The 17,975-nt window shown below is 44.7% G+C and overlaps 1 protein-coding gene across 1 annotated transcript in view; it reads left to right on the top strand.

Annotated features, from left to right (window-relative positions):
* The window catches only part of CDK6 (cyclin dependent kinase 6), a 253,809-nt gene extending 236,180 nt beyond the window's left edge, over nucleotides 1–17,629 (top strand). The window contains exons 5-7 of the mRNA XM_068973118.1: nucleotides 6,130–6,180; nucleotides 11,067–11,202; nucleotides 17,302–17,629. Of these exons, the coding sequence (XP_068829219.1) occupies nucleotides 6,130–6,180; nucleotides 11,067–11,202; nucleotides 17,302–17,448 (334 nt within the window). The 3' untranslated portion in view covers nucleotides 17,449–17,629. The remainder of the gene's footprint in view (nucleotides 1–6,129; nucleotides 6,181–11,066; nucleotides 11,203–17,301) is intronic.
* The last annotated feature ends 346 nt before the right edge of the window (nucleotides 17,630–17,975 follow it).

Genomic DNA, 17,975 nt, shown 5'->3' with positions numbered 1-17,975 from the left:
GAGCCTCCAGGGAAAGTCCTTAGGGAGATCTTCTCACATCTCCATATGCCACCATAGCACAGCCAGGAGTTCATCATGATGAAAAGTTTCATCTCTCCACTAAACCCACTGTCCTTCTCCATAATCCTGATGTACATAGCATCCTTTATCATAAAACCAGATCATACAGACTATTCCAGATTTTCAGCCAAAAACCGAATAGGTGATCTTAAGAATTTGATCACATGACCACCCTCTTGGTCAGCTGAGAGTACCAGTTCCAGTTAGGCCTAATGCCCCTTGTCTTGTCTTTTGACTATTTCTTTGCATCTGAAGATCCATAGATCCAATTTATAGAAGCTAAATTGCCAGCAGTCAGGGTCAGTCGCTCCATATTAACTCAAGCCAACCCACATCTGCTGCAAAGACAAATTAATAGACCTCAGAATCACACACCAAGACTTCCTAAGGTGGCAAAGGCAATTTGAGTTCTATGCCGTTTTGTAGCCCCTGAGTTTCTAGTATGCCCTGGCATGTTTTGCTGAATACTCACGGAAGATTGGTTATGATCCAGCCCTCCTGCTTGCTGCCCTCATTAAAGGAAGCCAAAGTGATGAGGCAGTCCTAACGCGAGAATGCAGGGCACTTTTCACTTCATGGGCCAAGTCCAACCAATAGAGATAAGACTGCAAGTTCTTACAGTATGGTAGATGACCTGACTTGAAAGTCCTCTGTTAAAACACGTAGCAAATGTAAGATAAGATAGAGCAAGCTCAGATACATAGTGGAAGCAGCAAAAAAAAAAAAAAAAAGTTAGAATATTGCCAAGGGACAAAAACAAGAGGAGAGCTGAAAACCAAAACAGTAAGGACAAGAGCCACTACCGTTACAGCCGAGCTTCAGGCTGAGGTCTCGGAACCCACCCCTAAGAAAGAGACGTTCTTACGCCTTTGCCTGGAAAACATCCATTCAAGTTAATCTGCTTTGTTTGTTTCCCAATAGCTATGCCAACATACTTATTTTAAACTGCTCCATAATCCTCACAAGTCATTTCACTCATGCTTGTGTATACCAGTTGTTCTCATAAAGGGTGAGGGGCTTGGCATGTTGACATAGCAACTTAACCAGCTCAGCAGATTAGACTGATGCTCCCAGAGCCTCTGTGCTTGCTGGCCTGGCACCCTCACCTCTCCAGCCATCTCAGATACTTGCTTAACAAGGAGGGGACTTTTGTTCCTGTTCCCAAACCTAATGCCGGCTATACTTAGCTTTATATATTTATACTTTTAATCTTAAGGAAATAGGTGAGTGTGAAAAGAAAGAGAACTGTTGATTCTGTGCAACTTGAGTTCTGTGCATCCCAAAGAGTTAAAAGGTGATGTATCCACGAAGATGTGTGAGCTAAACAGCTATAAAGGATTGGGCTGTAGAAAGAATTTAAAGATCTAGAAGGGCCATCAGTCAGTAAGTTTTTATGAAGAGGATAGAAAGCCTTGATCTGGTGAATTGCTTTGTTCCTTGTTCAGGTAGAGCAAGAGTTTAAAGATAGTTGGACGCTTGCAAAGCAATGTAAGAATCCCATAGACAGACTTCCCTCGTAGTCTAATGGTTAAGAATCCACCTGCCAGTGCAGAGGACATGGGTTTGATCCCTGGTTCAGGAAGATTCCACATGCCAAGGGGCAGCTAAACCCGCGCGCCACAAGTACGGCGTGAGTCCGCGTGCCCTAGAGTCTGAGCTCCGCAACAAGAGAAGCCCGCATAGTCAGAAGCCCTCACACTGCAAGTAGAGAAAGCCAGTGTGCAGCAACGAAGACCCAGCACGGCCATTAACAAACAAACAATTCTTTATAAAAACCCATAGGCACCCACTTACAAGACATCAGGTTCTCTACAAAGTGCTCGTCAAGGGCCCCTGTGCTGCATCACCCCAGAGGCTCAGCTAAAGTGGTTGTCTGTGATTGCAGAGAACATTAGTAACCAAAATCAAAGTATTACAACATAGTAATGAAGCATCCGGGCTTTGGGGCAGAGCAGACCTGGTTTAAATTTTAAGTCTGCAATTTGCTATGAGTGCTTAGAAGTCATGAAACTTCTCCAGGCCTCAGTTTCCCCATCAGCAAATAGGGATGATAGGAATACTGTCTTGCTCCTGACGTTTTTGTGAGAATTGAAGGAGATGACGTTAGGGCAGCCCATGGCAGTGTGGCAGGTACAACACCAGTGCTGTATGAATCATAGCTGTTAAGAGCCCATTATTGAGCTTTTCAGAAACCTTTGCTTCTCACCTTGCTATCTTTTAAGACCTCTCTGGATGTCTTTTAGAACCCAACCCCATAACTTCTTTAATGTTTATTTATTTGGCAGTGCCAGGTCTTAGTTGCAGTATGTGGGATCTTTAGTGGCGGGAAGCAAACTCTTTGTTGCAGCATGTGGGGGGATCTAATTCCCTGACTAGGGATCGAGCCCAAGCCCACTGCCCTGGGAGCACGGCGTCTCAGTCACCAAAATTCTTTACTAATTTGGCTGCATTAGTGATGTCTGTGTTAGTTTGCTAGGGTTGCTGCAACAAAATACAGAAGACTTGAGTGGCTTCAACGACAGAAGTCTGTTTTCTGACAGTTCTGGAGGCTGAAAGCCCAGGATCAAGGTGTCAGACGGTTGGGTTTCTCTGCGAGCGCTCTCCTTGGCTCGCCTTCTGCTGTGTGCTCATGTTATCACTTCTCTGTGGGCACAAGTGCCTCTGGATTCCTCATCTCAGAAGGACTCCACTCAGGCCGGATTGGAGCCCATCCTTGTGACCTCATTTGTCACTTTCACTTTTCACTTTCATGCATTGGAGAAGGAAATGGCAACCCACTCCAGTGTTCTTGCCTGGAAAATCCCAGGGACGGGGGAGCCTGGTGGGCTGCTGTCTTTGGGGTCGCACAGAGTCGGACACGACTGAAGCGACTTAGCAGCAGTAGCAGCATCACTTTAAATTAGACTTCCCTGGTGGCTCAAATGGTGAAGAATCCGCCTGCAGTGCAGGAGACCCGGATTCAATCCCCAGGTCAGGAAGATCCCCTGGAGAAGGAATGGCAACCCACTGCAGTGTTCTTACCTGGAAAACTCCATGGACAGAGGAGCCTGGCAGGCCACTGTCCATGGGGTCACAAAGAGTCAGACACCACTGAGTGACATTTTAAAGGCTATATCTAAATACAGTCTCATTCTGAGGCACTGGGGTTGGGCTTCACCATGAATTGGGGGTTGGGGGGAAGTGAACACTATCTAACTAGTGACACCACAAATAAATTATCTTCCACTGCATTGGAAAATAACCATTTTTGAGAATTCCCTAGTACCCAGTGGTTAGGGCTCCACATGTCCACAGAAGGGGCCACCAGTTTGATCCCTGGTCTGGGAACTAAGATCTCGCAAGCTGTGGTGTGGCTAAAAATAAAACGAAGAGAAAAGAATGATTTTCAAGAACAATGGCCTGAATGGAAAGTATGGTTGAGGAATTTTAAGGTGTCTTCTAGCCACTAAACTGCAATGACTTTGTAGCTTATATAGCAAGTTAATGTATTATGTGTAAAAATATTTAAGAGGTCCAGTTTAAGGCCTTCTAATTGATATGTAATATTTTTTAAATATCTCTGATAATAGGCAGCGCGTCTTTTTAAAAACACATGGCTGTTGAAAAATACCTTTTGGTGTCATTCATTGAACCAGGAGTTAGGGAGCTTTTACGTGTGTACCATAGGATATGTAAAATAAAATATGTATTAACTGGACACCGGCTCAGGGTTAAAGGTTAGGGGACACACCGAGAAAACTCCCTGCTCTCTGCTTAAGAAAGTGCCAGAAGTGTCCCCAGGCGAGTTGACTCGTCCCCACGTGAGTTGTCAGTTAAATGCTCGGTGATGAGATAATGAGGCTTGTGTGTTCACGATTGCCTCTGAAGCCCAGAGTTAGGATTCTGAACTTGTGATAGTTAGCATTCGTAAAGCTGGGAGAAGGGGATGTGGTGTAATCAGAGAAAACAGCCCCATAGGTAGCTCACTGCAGCATTCCAGACAAGTGGAAGGAGAGAGACCATGAGGAAGTACTGTGATAGCAGAGCGATATTAAAGAAAGGCACTCCACCAGAAAACAAACTTTTAGTTACCAAAGGGGAAAAGTGAGGAGGAAGGGATAAATCAGGAGTATGAGGTTAACAGATGCAAACTACTATGCATAAAATAGATGTGGACCTACTGTATACCACAGGAAACTATATTCAGTATCTTGTAATCACCTATGCTGCTGCTAAGCCGCTTCAGTCATGTCTGACTCTGTGCGACCCCATAGACGGCAGCCCACCAGGCTCCCCCATCCCTGGGACTCTCCAGGCAAGGATACTGGAGTGGGTTGCCATTTCCTTCTCCAATGCATGAAAGTGAAAAGTCAAAGTGAAGTCGCTCAGTCGTGTCCGACTCTTCGCAACCCCGTGGACTGCAGCCCACCAGGCTCCTCCGCCCATGGGATTTTCCAGGCAAGAGTACTGGAGTGGGGTATAATGGAAAATAATTTAAATATATGTTTATATACATGCTGGGCTTCCCCAGTTGCTCAGTGAGAAAGAATCCACCTGCACACTGTTTACAATAGCCAGGACATGGAAGCAACCTAGGTGTCCATCGGCAGACAAATGGATAAGGATGTTGTGGGACATATACACAATGGAATATCACTCAGCTATAAAAAAGAACATGTTTAAGTCAGTTCTAATGAGGTGGATGAAACTGGAGCCTATTATACTGAGTGAAGTAAGTCAGAAAAAGAAACACCAATACAGTATATTAACGCATATATATGGAATTTAGGAAGACAGTAACATCGATCCTATAGGCAAGACAGCAGAAGAGACACAGATGTAAAGAACAGGCTTTTGGACTATGTGGAGAAGGCAAGGGTGGGATGATTTGAGAGAATAGCACTGAAATGTGTGTATTACCACATGTGAAATAGATGACCAGTGCAAGTCCGATGCATGAAGCAGGGCACTCAGAGCCGGTGCTCTGGGACAATCCAGAGGGATGGGGTGCGGAGGGGGGTGGGAGACGGGTTCAGGTTGGGGGGACACATGTGCACCCATGTGTGATTCATGTCGGTGTATGGCAAAAACCACCACAATATTGTCAAGAAATTATCCTCCAATTAAAATAAATAGATGAAATTTTTAAAAAAGAATCCGCCTGCAGTTCAGGAGACCCGGGTTCGATCCCTGGGTTGGGAAGATCCCCTGGAGAAGAAAATGGCAACCCACTCCAGTATTTTTACCTGGAGAATCCTATGAACAGAGGAGCCTGGAGAGCTACAGTCCTTGGGGTCACAGAAGGTCAGGCATGACTGAAGCGACTGAGCATGCACGCATGCACGCATACATATGTTCATACATATATATATATAGAGAGAAAGAGTTGGAAAACTTTGCTGTACGCTTGAAACTAATATTATAAATCAACTGTACTTCAATTACAGAAAAAGGAAGGGTTCTGAGAAGGATCTGACCAAGAGTAATTTCAAAGAATTCCATATACCTCTGGTTTGAGACTAAGATAGTGATGGGTTCCATCCGATCCCAAAGTTAAACAGAACTTTGAAGCCAGGGCCTGTATATGATGGTGGCAGTGTTGTTACAGTGACTAAGACTAGGATACTCAGGATGGGGTTCCCTGGTGGCCCAGTGGTTAAGAATGCACCTGCCAGGCCAGGGGTTCAATCCCTGGTCCGGGAAGCTCCCACATGCCGCAGAGCAGCTAAGCCTGGGCACTGCAACTGCTGAGCCCACGTGCTGCAAGTACTGAAGCCCTTTCACCCTAGAGCCCGTGCTCCACAACTAGAGAAAGCCCGCACGCATTAACAAAGACCCAGCACAACCAAAACTAAAAATAAACAAGTAAAAAAAAAAAGAAAAAGGATACCCAGCATGGGAGCGAGGCACCACCAGATATTCATGATCAATCCTTACCGCAAGGAGAATGCAAAAAAATCCTTCATTTACGAGAGGTTACTTATTCCCCACCCAAAGAATATTTTGGTTTCTGTTAAATAATCATCAGGACAAACAGGACTGAAATGTAACCGGAGAAAATTCCTTGTTTAACGTTTGTCTTTCTTTCAGGCCTCTTTTTCGTGGAAGTTCAGATGTCGACCAGCTAGGAAAAATCTTGGAGTAAGTAGTACCTGTAATTAATTTTACATCCGTGTCTGTAGCATTAGAACATTTACGGTGACCTTCCTCTGACGTTCATATAATACGTTTATCTCTTGTCTCTCCTTCCCCAAGCTGCTGCTGCAGACACTGTTACTATTTGTGTGGTGAGTGGGGATGTGGTAGACGTGCCGTTTCGTGCAGAGCCCGTCATGACGTGTGGCCTGACTGCTCTGCCCTGGAAGCTTGTGTGTTGCTCGTGTGGCTCTTTTGGCAGCTCCCCTGTGCTTGGCTGAGCTCCCGTTCTTTAGTTCTGTTGTGTTGTCTGCTTGGGGTCTTTTCAGATGCTTCCACCATCAGAGGGTGGGGCGCTCAGCCTGGTAACCCATCCTTATTCACTGGGTTTCATGTCCCCATTAAACATCCTATAATCAGCCAGGTTGGCTTTGCATTGTTTGGTTTTGTCTTCCTGGGCAAAGGACGGTCTGCTACTCAATTGATTCTTCTTTGAAACACTGAAAAAGGAAATGAGAATCCTAGGTTCCATTCCTCTGTCTGTGGCTAAAGAGCGATGCAGTCTTGAAAAGGTCACTTCGAACACTGGGTAGAGGACTTACCCGGTGCCCGGTGTTACCTAAAAAATGCTTGTAAGAATGCTGGCTCTTACTGTAATTCATTAATTGTTTCATCTTTTTGTTCTTCTTCACCCGAGAAGTGACACTTAGAGGTCCTTCCTTGTGCTCGAATTCTTTGGTTCCAGTTGTCTGTGACGTAGCTTCTTGATGATTTTCAGTGTTTGCGTGTTTGTGCATGTGAGGCTGTGGATGCTTCTGTGTGTCTAGAATGTGAAGAAGAGGCTTTTCTTCTCCCAGAGCATGCAATAGGGCATCCTTCGCCAAGCTCCATCAGGATTGGAGTGACAAGAAAAGAAATGGGAGTTCTAGAACCAAAAATAGCTCCAGTCATTGGTCTGTACCATTTGATAGGAATCCCCATGGTTATTATGATATTCAGGCTGCAAAACTGATGAAAAAGCATTATATTTTAACACTGTCGTCTCGTGCATAGCTGCTGAAGACACTTGGGATAAAACAGGAACCTGAGTTTGTTCTTTTGGTGACTAGAAGCAGCTGCAGAAGGCTTCTGCAAGTGCCAACCTCACTGCTGAGTGTCAGACCAGTGGCTTTCAGGCCTGAAAAGTACATGCGCTCCTTTCACTGTCTGGGGGCTTCCCAGGTCTAGGACAGGTACCACAGCGACTGCCCCTGCTGCTGCTACTGTCCACTCTGTAGGATGGACCAACTCAGGACCAAACCTGCACGAGACTCTGCTTCTGGATGTCCGGTTCTCCAGTCATTCAGGGATGAACTCCCATCTGTTCTTGCCTATCCCTGTTGAGTATGTTTTGCGTGCATGTGATCGTGAAGAGGAAACCGTGAGAGTCAGGCCTACCCGTGATCCTCTTGTTAAAAGTAAGAACACTCTTGACTGAAGCCAGCTTGTCAGACCCCGAAGTCCTTCACGTGCTTTTTCTAGCTGACCCCGTTTGGGTGTTCTGTCTGCCTCCAGCGCCCTTCTTAACACTGCTGGTGCCCCAAGCGCGTGAAGCCCATGAGATGGACCAGAAGGAACCTCTGACAAACACATTTGACTGAAGCCAGTTCCACTTCTGGCAAAGGCCTGAGATCCAGGTTGCTCATAGAAAAGAAGCCGTGACGCTCGATATGTTTTGTGCCTGTAGATTTTACTTCTTGATTTCTGGCCTTGCGTCACTGTAATTCTGTTCAGTTTCCTCCGAAGGCTTTCGTTACTTTGGCATAGAGAAAAGGGACAATGCTGCACCCTAGTGTCCCTTTGAAGTACTTGAAAAATAATTTCTATCCCAGCCATTCATGCCATTTATAGGTTTTGTGGGCTTCCCTTGTGGCTCAGCTGGTAAAGAATCCACCTGCAATGCAGGAGACCTGGGTTTGATCCCTGGGTTGGAAAGATCCCCTGGAGCAGGGAAAGGCTACCCACTCCAGTATTCTGGCCTGGAGAATTCCATGGACTGTATAGTCCATGGGGTCGCAAAGAGTTGGGACACAACTGAGCGACTTTCACTTTTGTAGGTTTTGTGCTATCAGTCTTTCCAATACAAATGTCAACTTTTAAGGCTTATATTCAGCTTGATCCAAATACTGAAATTCGATGCAAGCCCTTTTGAATGGACCTATTAGAATTTCACAACACTCATGTATGGACCATAAAAGTTCATAATAGATATTAAACTGAATATATTTTAAAGGGAAGCCATATTCACATTCTCTTAAGGGAAAAAGTCTTTCTGTGTTTAGGAAGATTTATACTTTCAAAGGACAGCAAGTACTTTGAAAGTGAAACTGAGTGCTTTTAATCCGTGCCATTTTAGAGCATTTTTAAGAGCAGAGTCACAGTAAAATGGAAATAAAATACTGGATTTGGAGTAAGCTCTCTCCAGCCTCTGGGCTGAACTCTCTCTGTGTGGCTTTAACTGTTCATTTTATTCCTCATCTTAAGTTTCCCCACCTATATAATGAAAATAATAATATCTAAGCTATATGTCTCAGGAGGTGGTAGATTTTAAAACACTTTTAAAAGTTATTTATATACATTTTGGGACACTGTTTTTCTGAGAACTTTTGGCATTCAGCTGCCAACATTGCCAGATTTAACTCAACATAAATATATTCAAAACTGCAAATAAAAAAAGATTTTCAGTTTGTACTAAGAGTTGTTACAATTGATTTCTAGGTAACTGGTAACAGTACACAAAAATATTGATATAAAAATGGCCAAAAAGCCAAAAATGAAAGAAAGAACAATGTTTTAAAGTTATTTAGTAAACATTCTTCTGTTCTTCCTCTGCCTGTCCCATTCTATCCAAACACACACACATTTTTTTAAAAATAATTAATGGTAACATTCTCGCTGTCTTCTTTTTATTCGTATTCTAGATCTTGCTATTAAATTTGTTTGTTGCTCAAGTTGTCATTTCCCTTCATCTGTTTCAGTAATTGTGTCTGTGCGTCTCTCTATCTGCCTCCGTAACCTGGCTCTCCCTGCATGTCTGACACGGGTGGGGTAACAGTGACTTTCACCAGACACCCTGTGGCAGGCGTCTGCTCTTCCCAGGTGAGAGACCTGTGACCTGGGCTCTGTCGAGGTAAGAGAAGGGAAACAAAGTCCTGCAGAAATCTTGTGAAATTTACCACTACCTGTTCCTACACCCTGGAGACCCATTCAGGAGAACACCCCAACCACACCACCACCCAGGCCTCTCAGGCCCAGTAAGTACTGGCCAAGAAGACTACAATGCCGGGCAGCACTATTTCTAACTGTAGTCGAAGAGTTTGCTCAGTATTTGAATAACCATATATTCTGTCCGCTAAACTCTTAATTTTTCTTGCGGTTGTGGTTTAGTCGCTAAGTTGTATCCAACTCTTTGCAACCCCATGGACTATAGCCCACCAGGCTCCTCTGTCCATGAGATTTCCCAGGGAAGAATACTGGAGCGGGTTGCCAGTTCTTCAGAGGATCTTCCTGATGCAGGGATTGAGCTGCATCTCTTAAATCTCCTGCCATTGGCAGGCAGATTCTTTACTGCTGCACCAGCCAGGGTTCAGAATTAATCAGAGTCTATATGAGATATAAGCTCTTGCTCCCCCCGAATTTCCTTGTTCCACCTACTTACTACCTGTATGTAAGTTATAAGGAACATCTACATAATGTATAAGGCCACAGACCTACTAATAGTTGTGAAGAACCTTAAGTCACACACCCATAGTACTCATCAGTCGATATTTTCAGTGTGTTGCGACACATTGCCTGCACATTTTAGATTAATAACGTTATTTCCCTCTTATGATACTAATGGGTAATGCATTGATATTGATATGCATTGATATGCAGTACATTGATACTGATATTGACAGATCCTGTGTGCCAGGCATTGTGCTGTGCATTTTATAGAAATCATTGCTGATCCTTAACACCACAAATTATTATCCTTGTCATATAAATAAAGACTCACTGAGACACAGAAGTTACATAATTTGTTCTTACCTACCAATAAGGCAAGTTCAGGATTTGAACCCAGTTCTGCCTGTTTCCAAAGCTTGTGCCGCTTTTATATCAGTTCTTTCTCTGCATTTCTGATCCTAGGATGAGTCTCAGAGGAAACAGAAGATAACAGGTTTTTTAATGAATTGTTTGCTCACTTTGCAATAACAAAAAAATAATTGTATAAAATATGTAAATAAGTTAAATTTGTAATATGTAATAAAGAAGTTAAATTTGGTATTAAATGGTAAAATAGTGTTGTGTTACACAGAACTAACATACCTTTTTAGCCTCATTTGGGGGGTCTGACTCTAATCTATGTAATTTCTGTTTGGGGACTCATTCTTTAACCCAAAAATGCAACCAAGTTTATGTGTCAACAAATCATGTTAGATGAGCATCCTAAAAGTGTGTCAATACAGGAGTGTTTGATCAGGACACAAAAAGCTGTCTGGGGCATAAAGGAAAACATGATGTGCCCAAGCGGGTCCCCTTTGAGTATTTAGGTCCTGGTCTGACAGTGTTTCGGGGCTTCTTGGTAATAGTTTCCGTTTCTGCGTGATCTCTTACATTTCACAGCTGCTGCCGGAGAGATCGCGTTTGTCTCTTCGCAGCGGCTTTTATAATTCTCCTGTGAGATTGCCCTCCGCCCCAGGACCACCGTATTGCAGTAGCACAGAGAAGAGTCCTGCCAGACAAGTGGTGGGCTCCTGGGGCTCTGAGTTCCCCCGGGCCCCTCCCTTAGACTTCACCTTCTTCTGGAATTGCTAGAAAAATCGCTTCAGCACAATAGCTCATGCTCATGTTCACCTGTGGTTCTTTTGCAGCGTAATTGGACTCCCGGGAGAAGAGGACTGGCCTAGAGATGTTGCCCTACCCAGGCAGGCTTTTCACTCAAAATCTCCTCAACCAATTGAGAAGTTTGTAACAGACATTGATGAACAAGGCAAAGACCTACTTCTGGTAAGTTCACCCGATGCAGGGTTGGTCTTCTCTGCGCTCATGAATAGGACTCATCAGCTAATATTTTTAGTATGCCGGTGATGCATTGCCTACACATTTTAGATTAATGACGTCACTTTCCTCTTATGATGATAATGGGTAATGCATTGATATTGATAACGCATTGATCTTGCATTGATATGCAATGAACTGTTACTGCTATTGAGAAGTCCTACGTCCACCCTGGGCGCTGGGCACAGCATCAGTTCAGCCTCACATGCCACAGCCTCACAGGACAGAGCCAGAATCTCTCTGCAGCTTTCATTTTTACCCCTGTGGCAGCTAGTGACTTTTGATTCTGCATTGTCTTCAGGTCCTATAGAAAGGGAAAGAGTCTGATTCACACCCTTTCATTCTGCCATTTTTTAATGTTCTTTTGAATGCAGCCTTAGAATCCTCTGGATTCGTCTAAACATATGCTTCGGTAGAAGTAAATATTATGTTTCCTTGTTTACACTTTCCTGCTACTTTAAGCAGCTTGTTTGGCATTTTAAATGTGTCTTTTCTTAAACAGGCACATCTTTAGGAAGATGTTTTTCCAAAGGAACCAAATAGCAAGACTCCTTCCAGTTACTGATTTATTTAAGAAGTATTGAACGTGCCCTGACATATAAAATACCTCACCAAAAACAAAGGTCTATGCCCTGTTTGAGACTCAAACTCATATACTTGGCTTTGTACATAATTCCCTGTACTTGGAGACCAGGGCAGAGTGGACACATGTACCTCTTGGACTACTCCTGGTGTCTGGGACCCAGTGAGTAGTAATGAGTGTATTCTTTACCAGCCAAATGAGCAACCTTTGATATCTAGCCAAGAACGTGCTCCTAGACTCCGAGGAGCCAGTGCTCCCATTCTGTCAGTGTATTACAAATTTTAGGTACAGACCTAAGAGTCTATAAGTCCGAGGAGAAATATTATGCTTCAGCTCTGTATGGACACAGCCATTGATTGGCCTGTTTGGAGAGCCATGGATTTTTCCCAGTGAAAGCCCTGATGGCCGCTCATTTCCTGATGGCTAGGCAAAAGTTCCCTCCACTGCCAAATTACAGATAGGACAGCCCTATTCCCTCCCTGCTGTTTCTTTGTAAGACACTCACTAAGGACCTTGGCCCTCATCCTTTGAGATAGATTAATTAGAAAGGAGAACATTCACCTAGACAAAGGCTCACTGTATACTGCATACATACCCAGTGGTTTACCTGCTATCGAGGAAATTTCTTCCTTGATTTCTCTTACATTTCACAGCTCATTTGGGGGGTGGGGGGTCTGATTCTAATCTTATGTAATTATTGTTTGCGGAATCGTTCTTTAACCCAGAATGCAACCAAGCATGTATTTGCATTACCTTAAGAAAAGGAGATTTGATGGGTCGCTTCTAGTGGCCTGCAGATGGAGAACCGTCCAGAGTACGTCACAGTTCTGCGCATCGCCTTCTCTTACCAGTTCTGCTTTTCCTGCCCTTCACTCCACCTCGTTGCTTCTTCTCAGTCCTGCTGTCTGTTCCCCTTAACATCAGCTGGTCCCTTGACTACCAGAACTCACTAATTCACAGAGCCTTCCCGCTGCGGTCCCTCTGCTAGCATTTTCCCTGCCTCTGTTTCCTTCATCTGATTCTTACAGAGAGGAATCTGGCTGGCACACCTCACCCTTTTGCTGCCAGACCATGGTATGGGTTGGTACCTAAGGCCAAGCTGCACTCCTGGCCCAATCAGCTATGCTGGGAGAGGGTGAGGACTACCTGATACAAAATAAAGCCACCATAGGCTTTCCTTTTCAGCAGGAACTTTGCATGGAATGTTTCTCTTAGTAGACGGTTCTGGGTAGAGAGTCACAATGATGAACAACTTTAAGTAAAGTAACCCGCTGTTTCAGCTACTGGAACATCCAAAGACAGCCCCAAAGATTTCCTGGCCCCAACATCAGTAGGAATCACCGAGAAGAACTTGAAATTTAAAGATAACAGACAATCCCATGTGTTCATTCAAGGTCCCCTGATAGTGGTGGTGGCTTTCAAAGTCAGACTACAGGTGCTAATCCAAAGAAGTAGCAGGAGACGGAAAAGGAGCAAAGAAACCTACCAAAGAGAGAAGGAAGTCGGGAGATAAGGAGTGGCAGCAGAGATTAGAAGAGCAGAGGAGAGGAATAAAAAGCAGAGCTCGGACTCCCCTGCTGGTCCAGTGGTTAAGAATCCAGCCATCAATTCAGGGGGACATGGGTTCGAGCCCTAGTCTGGGAAGATCCCTCAAGCCACAGAGCAACTAAGCCTGTGTGCCGCAACTACTAAAGCCTGCATGCCCTAGGGCCCATGCTCCACAACGGGAGAGGCCACCGCAGTGAGAAGCCTGTGCACTACAGCTGGAGAAAGCGCGCACACGGCGGCAAAGACCCAGCACAGCCCACAGTCAATTTTAAAAAAATTTAAAAAGCAGAGCCAGTAACATCATGACCAGCTAAGGGTTAAGCGTGAAGCATAATATGCACAGACATTCAGGGAAAGGACAGTCCAAGACCTTAAACCTCAGAACTGTCTAAAAGCTCGTTTCATCTTAGAGGGACACGAGCTAGAACTGTAAAGCTGAGAAAGCAGGCCATTTTACAAGAGAGGCCCCTGCGACCCTCAAAGTACTGTTCCTCTATTGAAAATGTTTTACTGAGGAGGTCAAGGGAAAGGAAAATTGTTGACAATTAACATTTTAAAGTTTAACGCTTTAAGAGTAATCCTTCATTTCTAGCTGAAAAAAGGTTGACTTTATATGATGCTTCAGTCATACGTGTTATGGATATATACATCAACATTTATAAACACTCTTATGTACATCTATAAGGAAAGTAGTGTGCAGTAACAAGACGGTTCAGGGGAAGAATTATTTTCAGCAACCCAAACTTACATATCTTTACAAGTTTTGCCCCATTCATTGTGATTAACTTTGGAGGCTGGGTACGTCCTCCAGACATGATGCTCTTGTAGAAAAGAAGTTTTGGAGTTCTTGCTATCTTAACTGCTTTCAGAGCCTGAGGTCGTACCTTTTTTTTTTTTTTTTTGGATACTTGTATTCGTCTGCTTCTGCTGCATAACAAACAACCAAAATAAATATCTCACTAGCATTCAGCAGTAAACCTTTGTCTCCTGCTCATGGGTCTGCACGTTGGCAGAGACAGCTCTGTGAGTCATCTAAAACAACTCTTCTTCAGCCAGTGGGTCAAGTACTGGTCTTCCCCATGTGTCGCATTCTGGGACCCAGGCCAAAGGGACTTTGGCTCCCTGGGGCGTGTTTTTCTCATCATAGAAGGAAGGTGGATCCTCCCAGAGGGGCAAGCAGAAACATATGATGCCCCTAACGGCCTAGGTAGGCTTGGCAAAGGTACCCTGCTATTTCTGTCCATGTTCCATTGGCCGATGAAAATTACATGGCCGAGGCCAACTTTAATAGAACAAACATTCCCCCAATGGAGGCAGAGAAGGAAAGAAAGGAAATTTGTGCTGGAAAAATGATCCAAATGCACTGTAGTAGTCAAGTAGCAATTCCAAAAGCTCGTTTTAAGTCAGTTATTTGGCAAGCAAATTATATTTTTTTGCAGAAACAACATTATTACGCAAGAGTTTGAAATTAATTCTCAAAATAGCCAGTTGCTCTGTTGAATTACAGCAATAATAAGACTCAAGCACTTTTTCTAACAATATTTCTGTAGGACAAAATGTGTCACAACCTCCAGCTTGAGATTGTCACACACACGCCCTGCCGTAGGCTAAGGATTTCTCCTTCTCTCTACCACGCTCCCAGCTCTAAGCCATCAGTGTCGTGTGGGAACAGGGCTTCCTCCCAGATAATCCTCTAGGGATGTCTCTATCTTGGACGTATTTCCACAACTTTTTTTCCCTTCTTTCCTATGTCCTGGGAATTAAACTAGCGGCTTCCTTTTCTAGTGCCACTACGTAATTTTCTCCTTCTTGGACTCTGGGAAGAGACAACTCAGGCTCAAGAATTTTGCCCCTGTTTTCCTGTCCTTTTTGAGAATTCAGCGCTTGTAAAGCTTTTCTCAAGATGTTTATTGCTATTAGAGACAGTAGAACAAGCTCCTTCCTCTGCTTGTTGTTTGGATCTAATTTTCAGAAGACAGGTTGGCATCCATGGACTGGTAGGGAGCTCAGGATAAATAAGATTTGGGGGGAACCCAAAAATTCACTTGATGTTAAGTGTAGAATTTTCTGTTTGTACTTTTCTAGGTCAGTTGTATTCAGCAGAGTTTTAGGAATCGCTAATCCAGTCAGGGCTGTGAAAGACTCAAGGGCTCAGATTAAATGGGAGAGGTCTACGTAATTGTGGTGATGTTAAAGCTAGATTACATACAGCAGGGTCCCCAGCCTCTGGGCCACGGACCAGTACCTGCTGTCAGATCAGTGGTTGCATTCGATTAAAAATAAAGTGCACCATAAATGTAATTCCCTTGAATTGTCCCCAAACCATCCCACCTCCACCCCTATCCGTGGAAGAACTGTCTTCCACGAAACCAGTCCCTGGTGCCAAAAAGGTTGAGGACCACTGACGTAGAAGACTGAAATTCAGAGACATTTGAGACCCCAGCCCGCTTCAGCGGACACTGTCACAAGGATGGAGGAGCTGGCATAGCTTCTCTGCTCCCTGGGAGCTCCTGAGGCAGTGGTGTGGACAGGTGGGATGTTACTTATCACTAGTTAGTGCTGACCACCTGCTAGGCATGCTGGAGGAGTTGCTAGAAGGAGAGGAGGAGGAGTTAAAGAACAGGATTGCCTGGGCTTGGAGTGGAAATGGAAGGAACTGAAATTAGAGGAATGTTAATAACTGATTGTGTGCGAGCAGCTTAGGAAGACAGATGGCTGCTTTCCTCCTTTCACCTTCTACCTGCACTTGGTCAGCAGCCCTGAAATAGAGTTTAGTGACTTGAATTGAATCTAATGGTCTCCCTGTACGGCCACTGCTAGCCCCCGCGGCACCTTGACATGAATTAGAAGGAAGGCATCTCTCCCTCCGGGCGGCACAGCCCTAGGGTGGGGTACATGACTTGCTAGTGGATCGGGATAATCAGGGTCTAGGTTTAGCCCTTACTTGTTGCCCCCTCCACTGGCCCCGTGTTCAGTAATTAGCCTTACACCTGAACAAGGCAACCGCTTTCCATTCCCCGCTCATGGATAAAACTTGGGCTGAGTGAAAAATCAGGGTGAAGACTGACTATGGCACCAAGTTTGCTAGCATCAGAAAAATCACTTCCCTAACTAAAGTTATATGTATGCTGTAATAAGGGCTTCCCAGCTGGCTCAGTGGTAAAGAATCTGGCTGCCGAGCAGGAAACCTGGGTTCAATCCCTGGTTCAGGAAGATCCCCATCCCTGGGTTGAGAAGATCCCCTGGAGAAGGGGATGGCAACCCACTCCAGTTTCCTTCCCAGGAAATCCCATGGACTGAGGAGCTTGGCGGGCTACAGTCACTAAGAGTCAGATACAACTTAGCGACTAAACCACCACCACCACATGCTGTAATAATAATATGATTGAGTTGGAAAGAAATCTGGGTAGGTAACAGATCCTGAGGGGCAGTTTATACATTAGGGACATGTGAAAGATGAAGCAGAAGGAGAAGAGGACAGCAGAGGATGGCATGGTTGGATAGCATCCCCGACCCAATGGACGTGAATCTGAGCAAACTCTAGGAGACAGTGAAGGACAGGGGAGCCTGATGTGCTGCAGTCCATGGGTCGCAGAGTCGGACACAACTTATCAACTTAGCAACAACACAACAACAGCAACGTAAGATGAGTACTCTCTACGTTGTATTTAGTGTCCCTGGAAGTAGATATCCATTCTCATTATGCACGCTAAGTTGCTTCAGTTGTGTCCGACCGTCTGAGACAGTGTGGCCTGTAGCCTGCCAGACTCCTCTGTCCATGGGATTCTCCAGTCAAGAATACTGGAGTGGGTTGCCAAGCCCTCCTCATAATACATGACAGTGAATAGATACGTAACTATGTAAGCGTGTTTTATGGACGTGTTTTATGTCACTCTGTTATTTTTTCTCCATCACAGAAGTGCTTGACATTTAATCCAGCCAAAAGAATATCAGCATACAGTGCCCTGTCTCACCCATACTTCCACGATCTGGAGAGGTGCAAGGAAAACCTGGATTCCCACCTGCCACCCAGCCAGAACAGCTCGGAAATGAATACCGCCTAACCTGCCTTGAGTTGATCATCCAGAGAACCACCTCGGTGGCTGAGGGGTCCCCCGAGGAAGCCTTGCAGAGCTGTTGAGGATCGCCGGCTGGAGACCTTCTAGCTGCTGTCTTCTGGATGGGCTCTGCTTCTCCGAGGAAACCACCTCGTTTACTGTTCTGAAATCAATGCAAGAGTGATTGCAGCTTTATGTCCATTCGTTTGTCTGTCTGTCTGTTTGTTTCAAGAACCTGGAAAAACTCCAGAAGAGAAGCTGCTGACCCATTGTGCTGCCGTTTCATTTTTTTCTGATCTTGAATGCTGCCAGTGTGAAGTGAGCAACCTGGGCACAGCTGAGTGAGATTGTACATGTAATCTCTCTGTAGCTGCTGGGGCCCGATTTGGTACTTCTGAGTGAGTGTGTGTGCATGCGTGTGTGTGTGTGTGTGATTCTTGATCTCTTAAAAAGTGTTACTTTCTGTAAACAAGAAGAATTGAATTTTAAAGACTCAAAGTGACCGCTAAATAACAGGTGTCTGTTGACTAAAG

This window comes from Capricornis sumatraensis, chromosome 5 (genome assembly GCF_032405125.1).
Source record: "Capricornis sumatraensis isolate serow.1 chromosome 5, serow.2, whole genome shotgun sequence".
NCBI classification, from domain to species: domain Eukaryota; kingdom Metazoa; phylum Chordata; class Mammalia; order Artiodactyla; family Bovidae; genus Capricornis; species Capricornis sumatraensis.
This window is presented reverse-complemented; position numbering and strand designations above follow the sequence as displayed.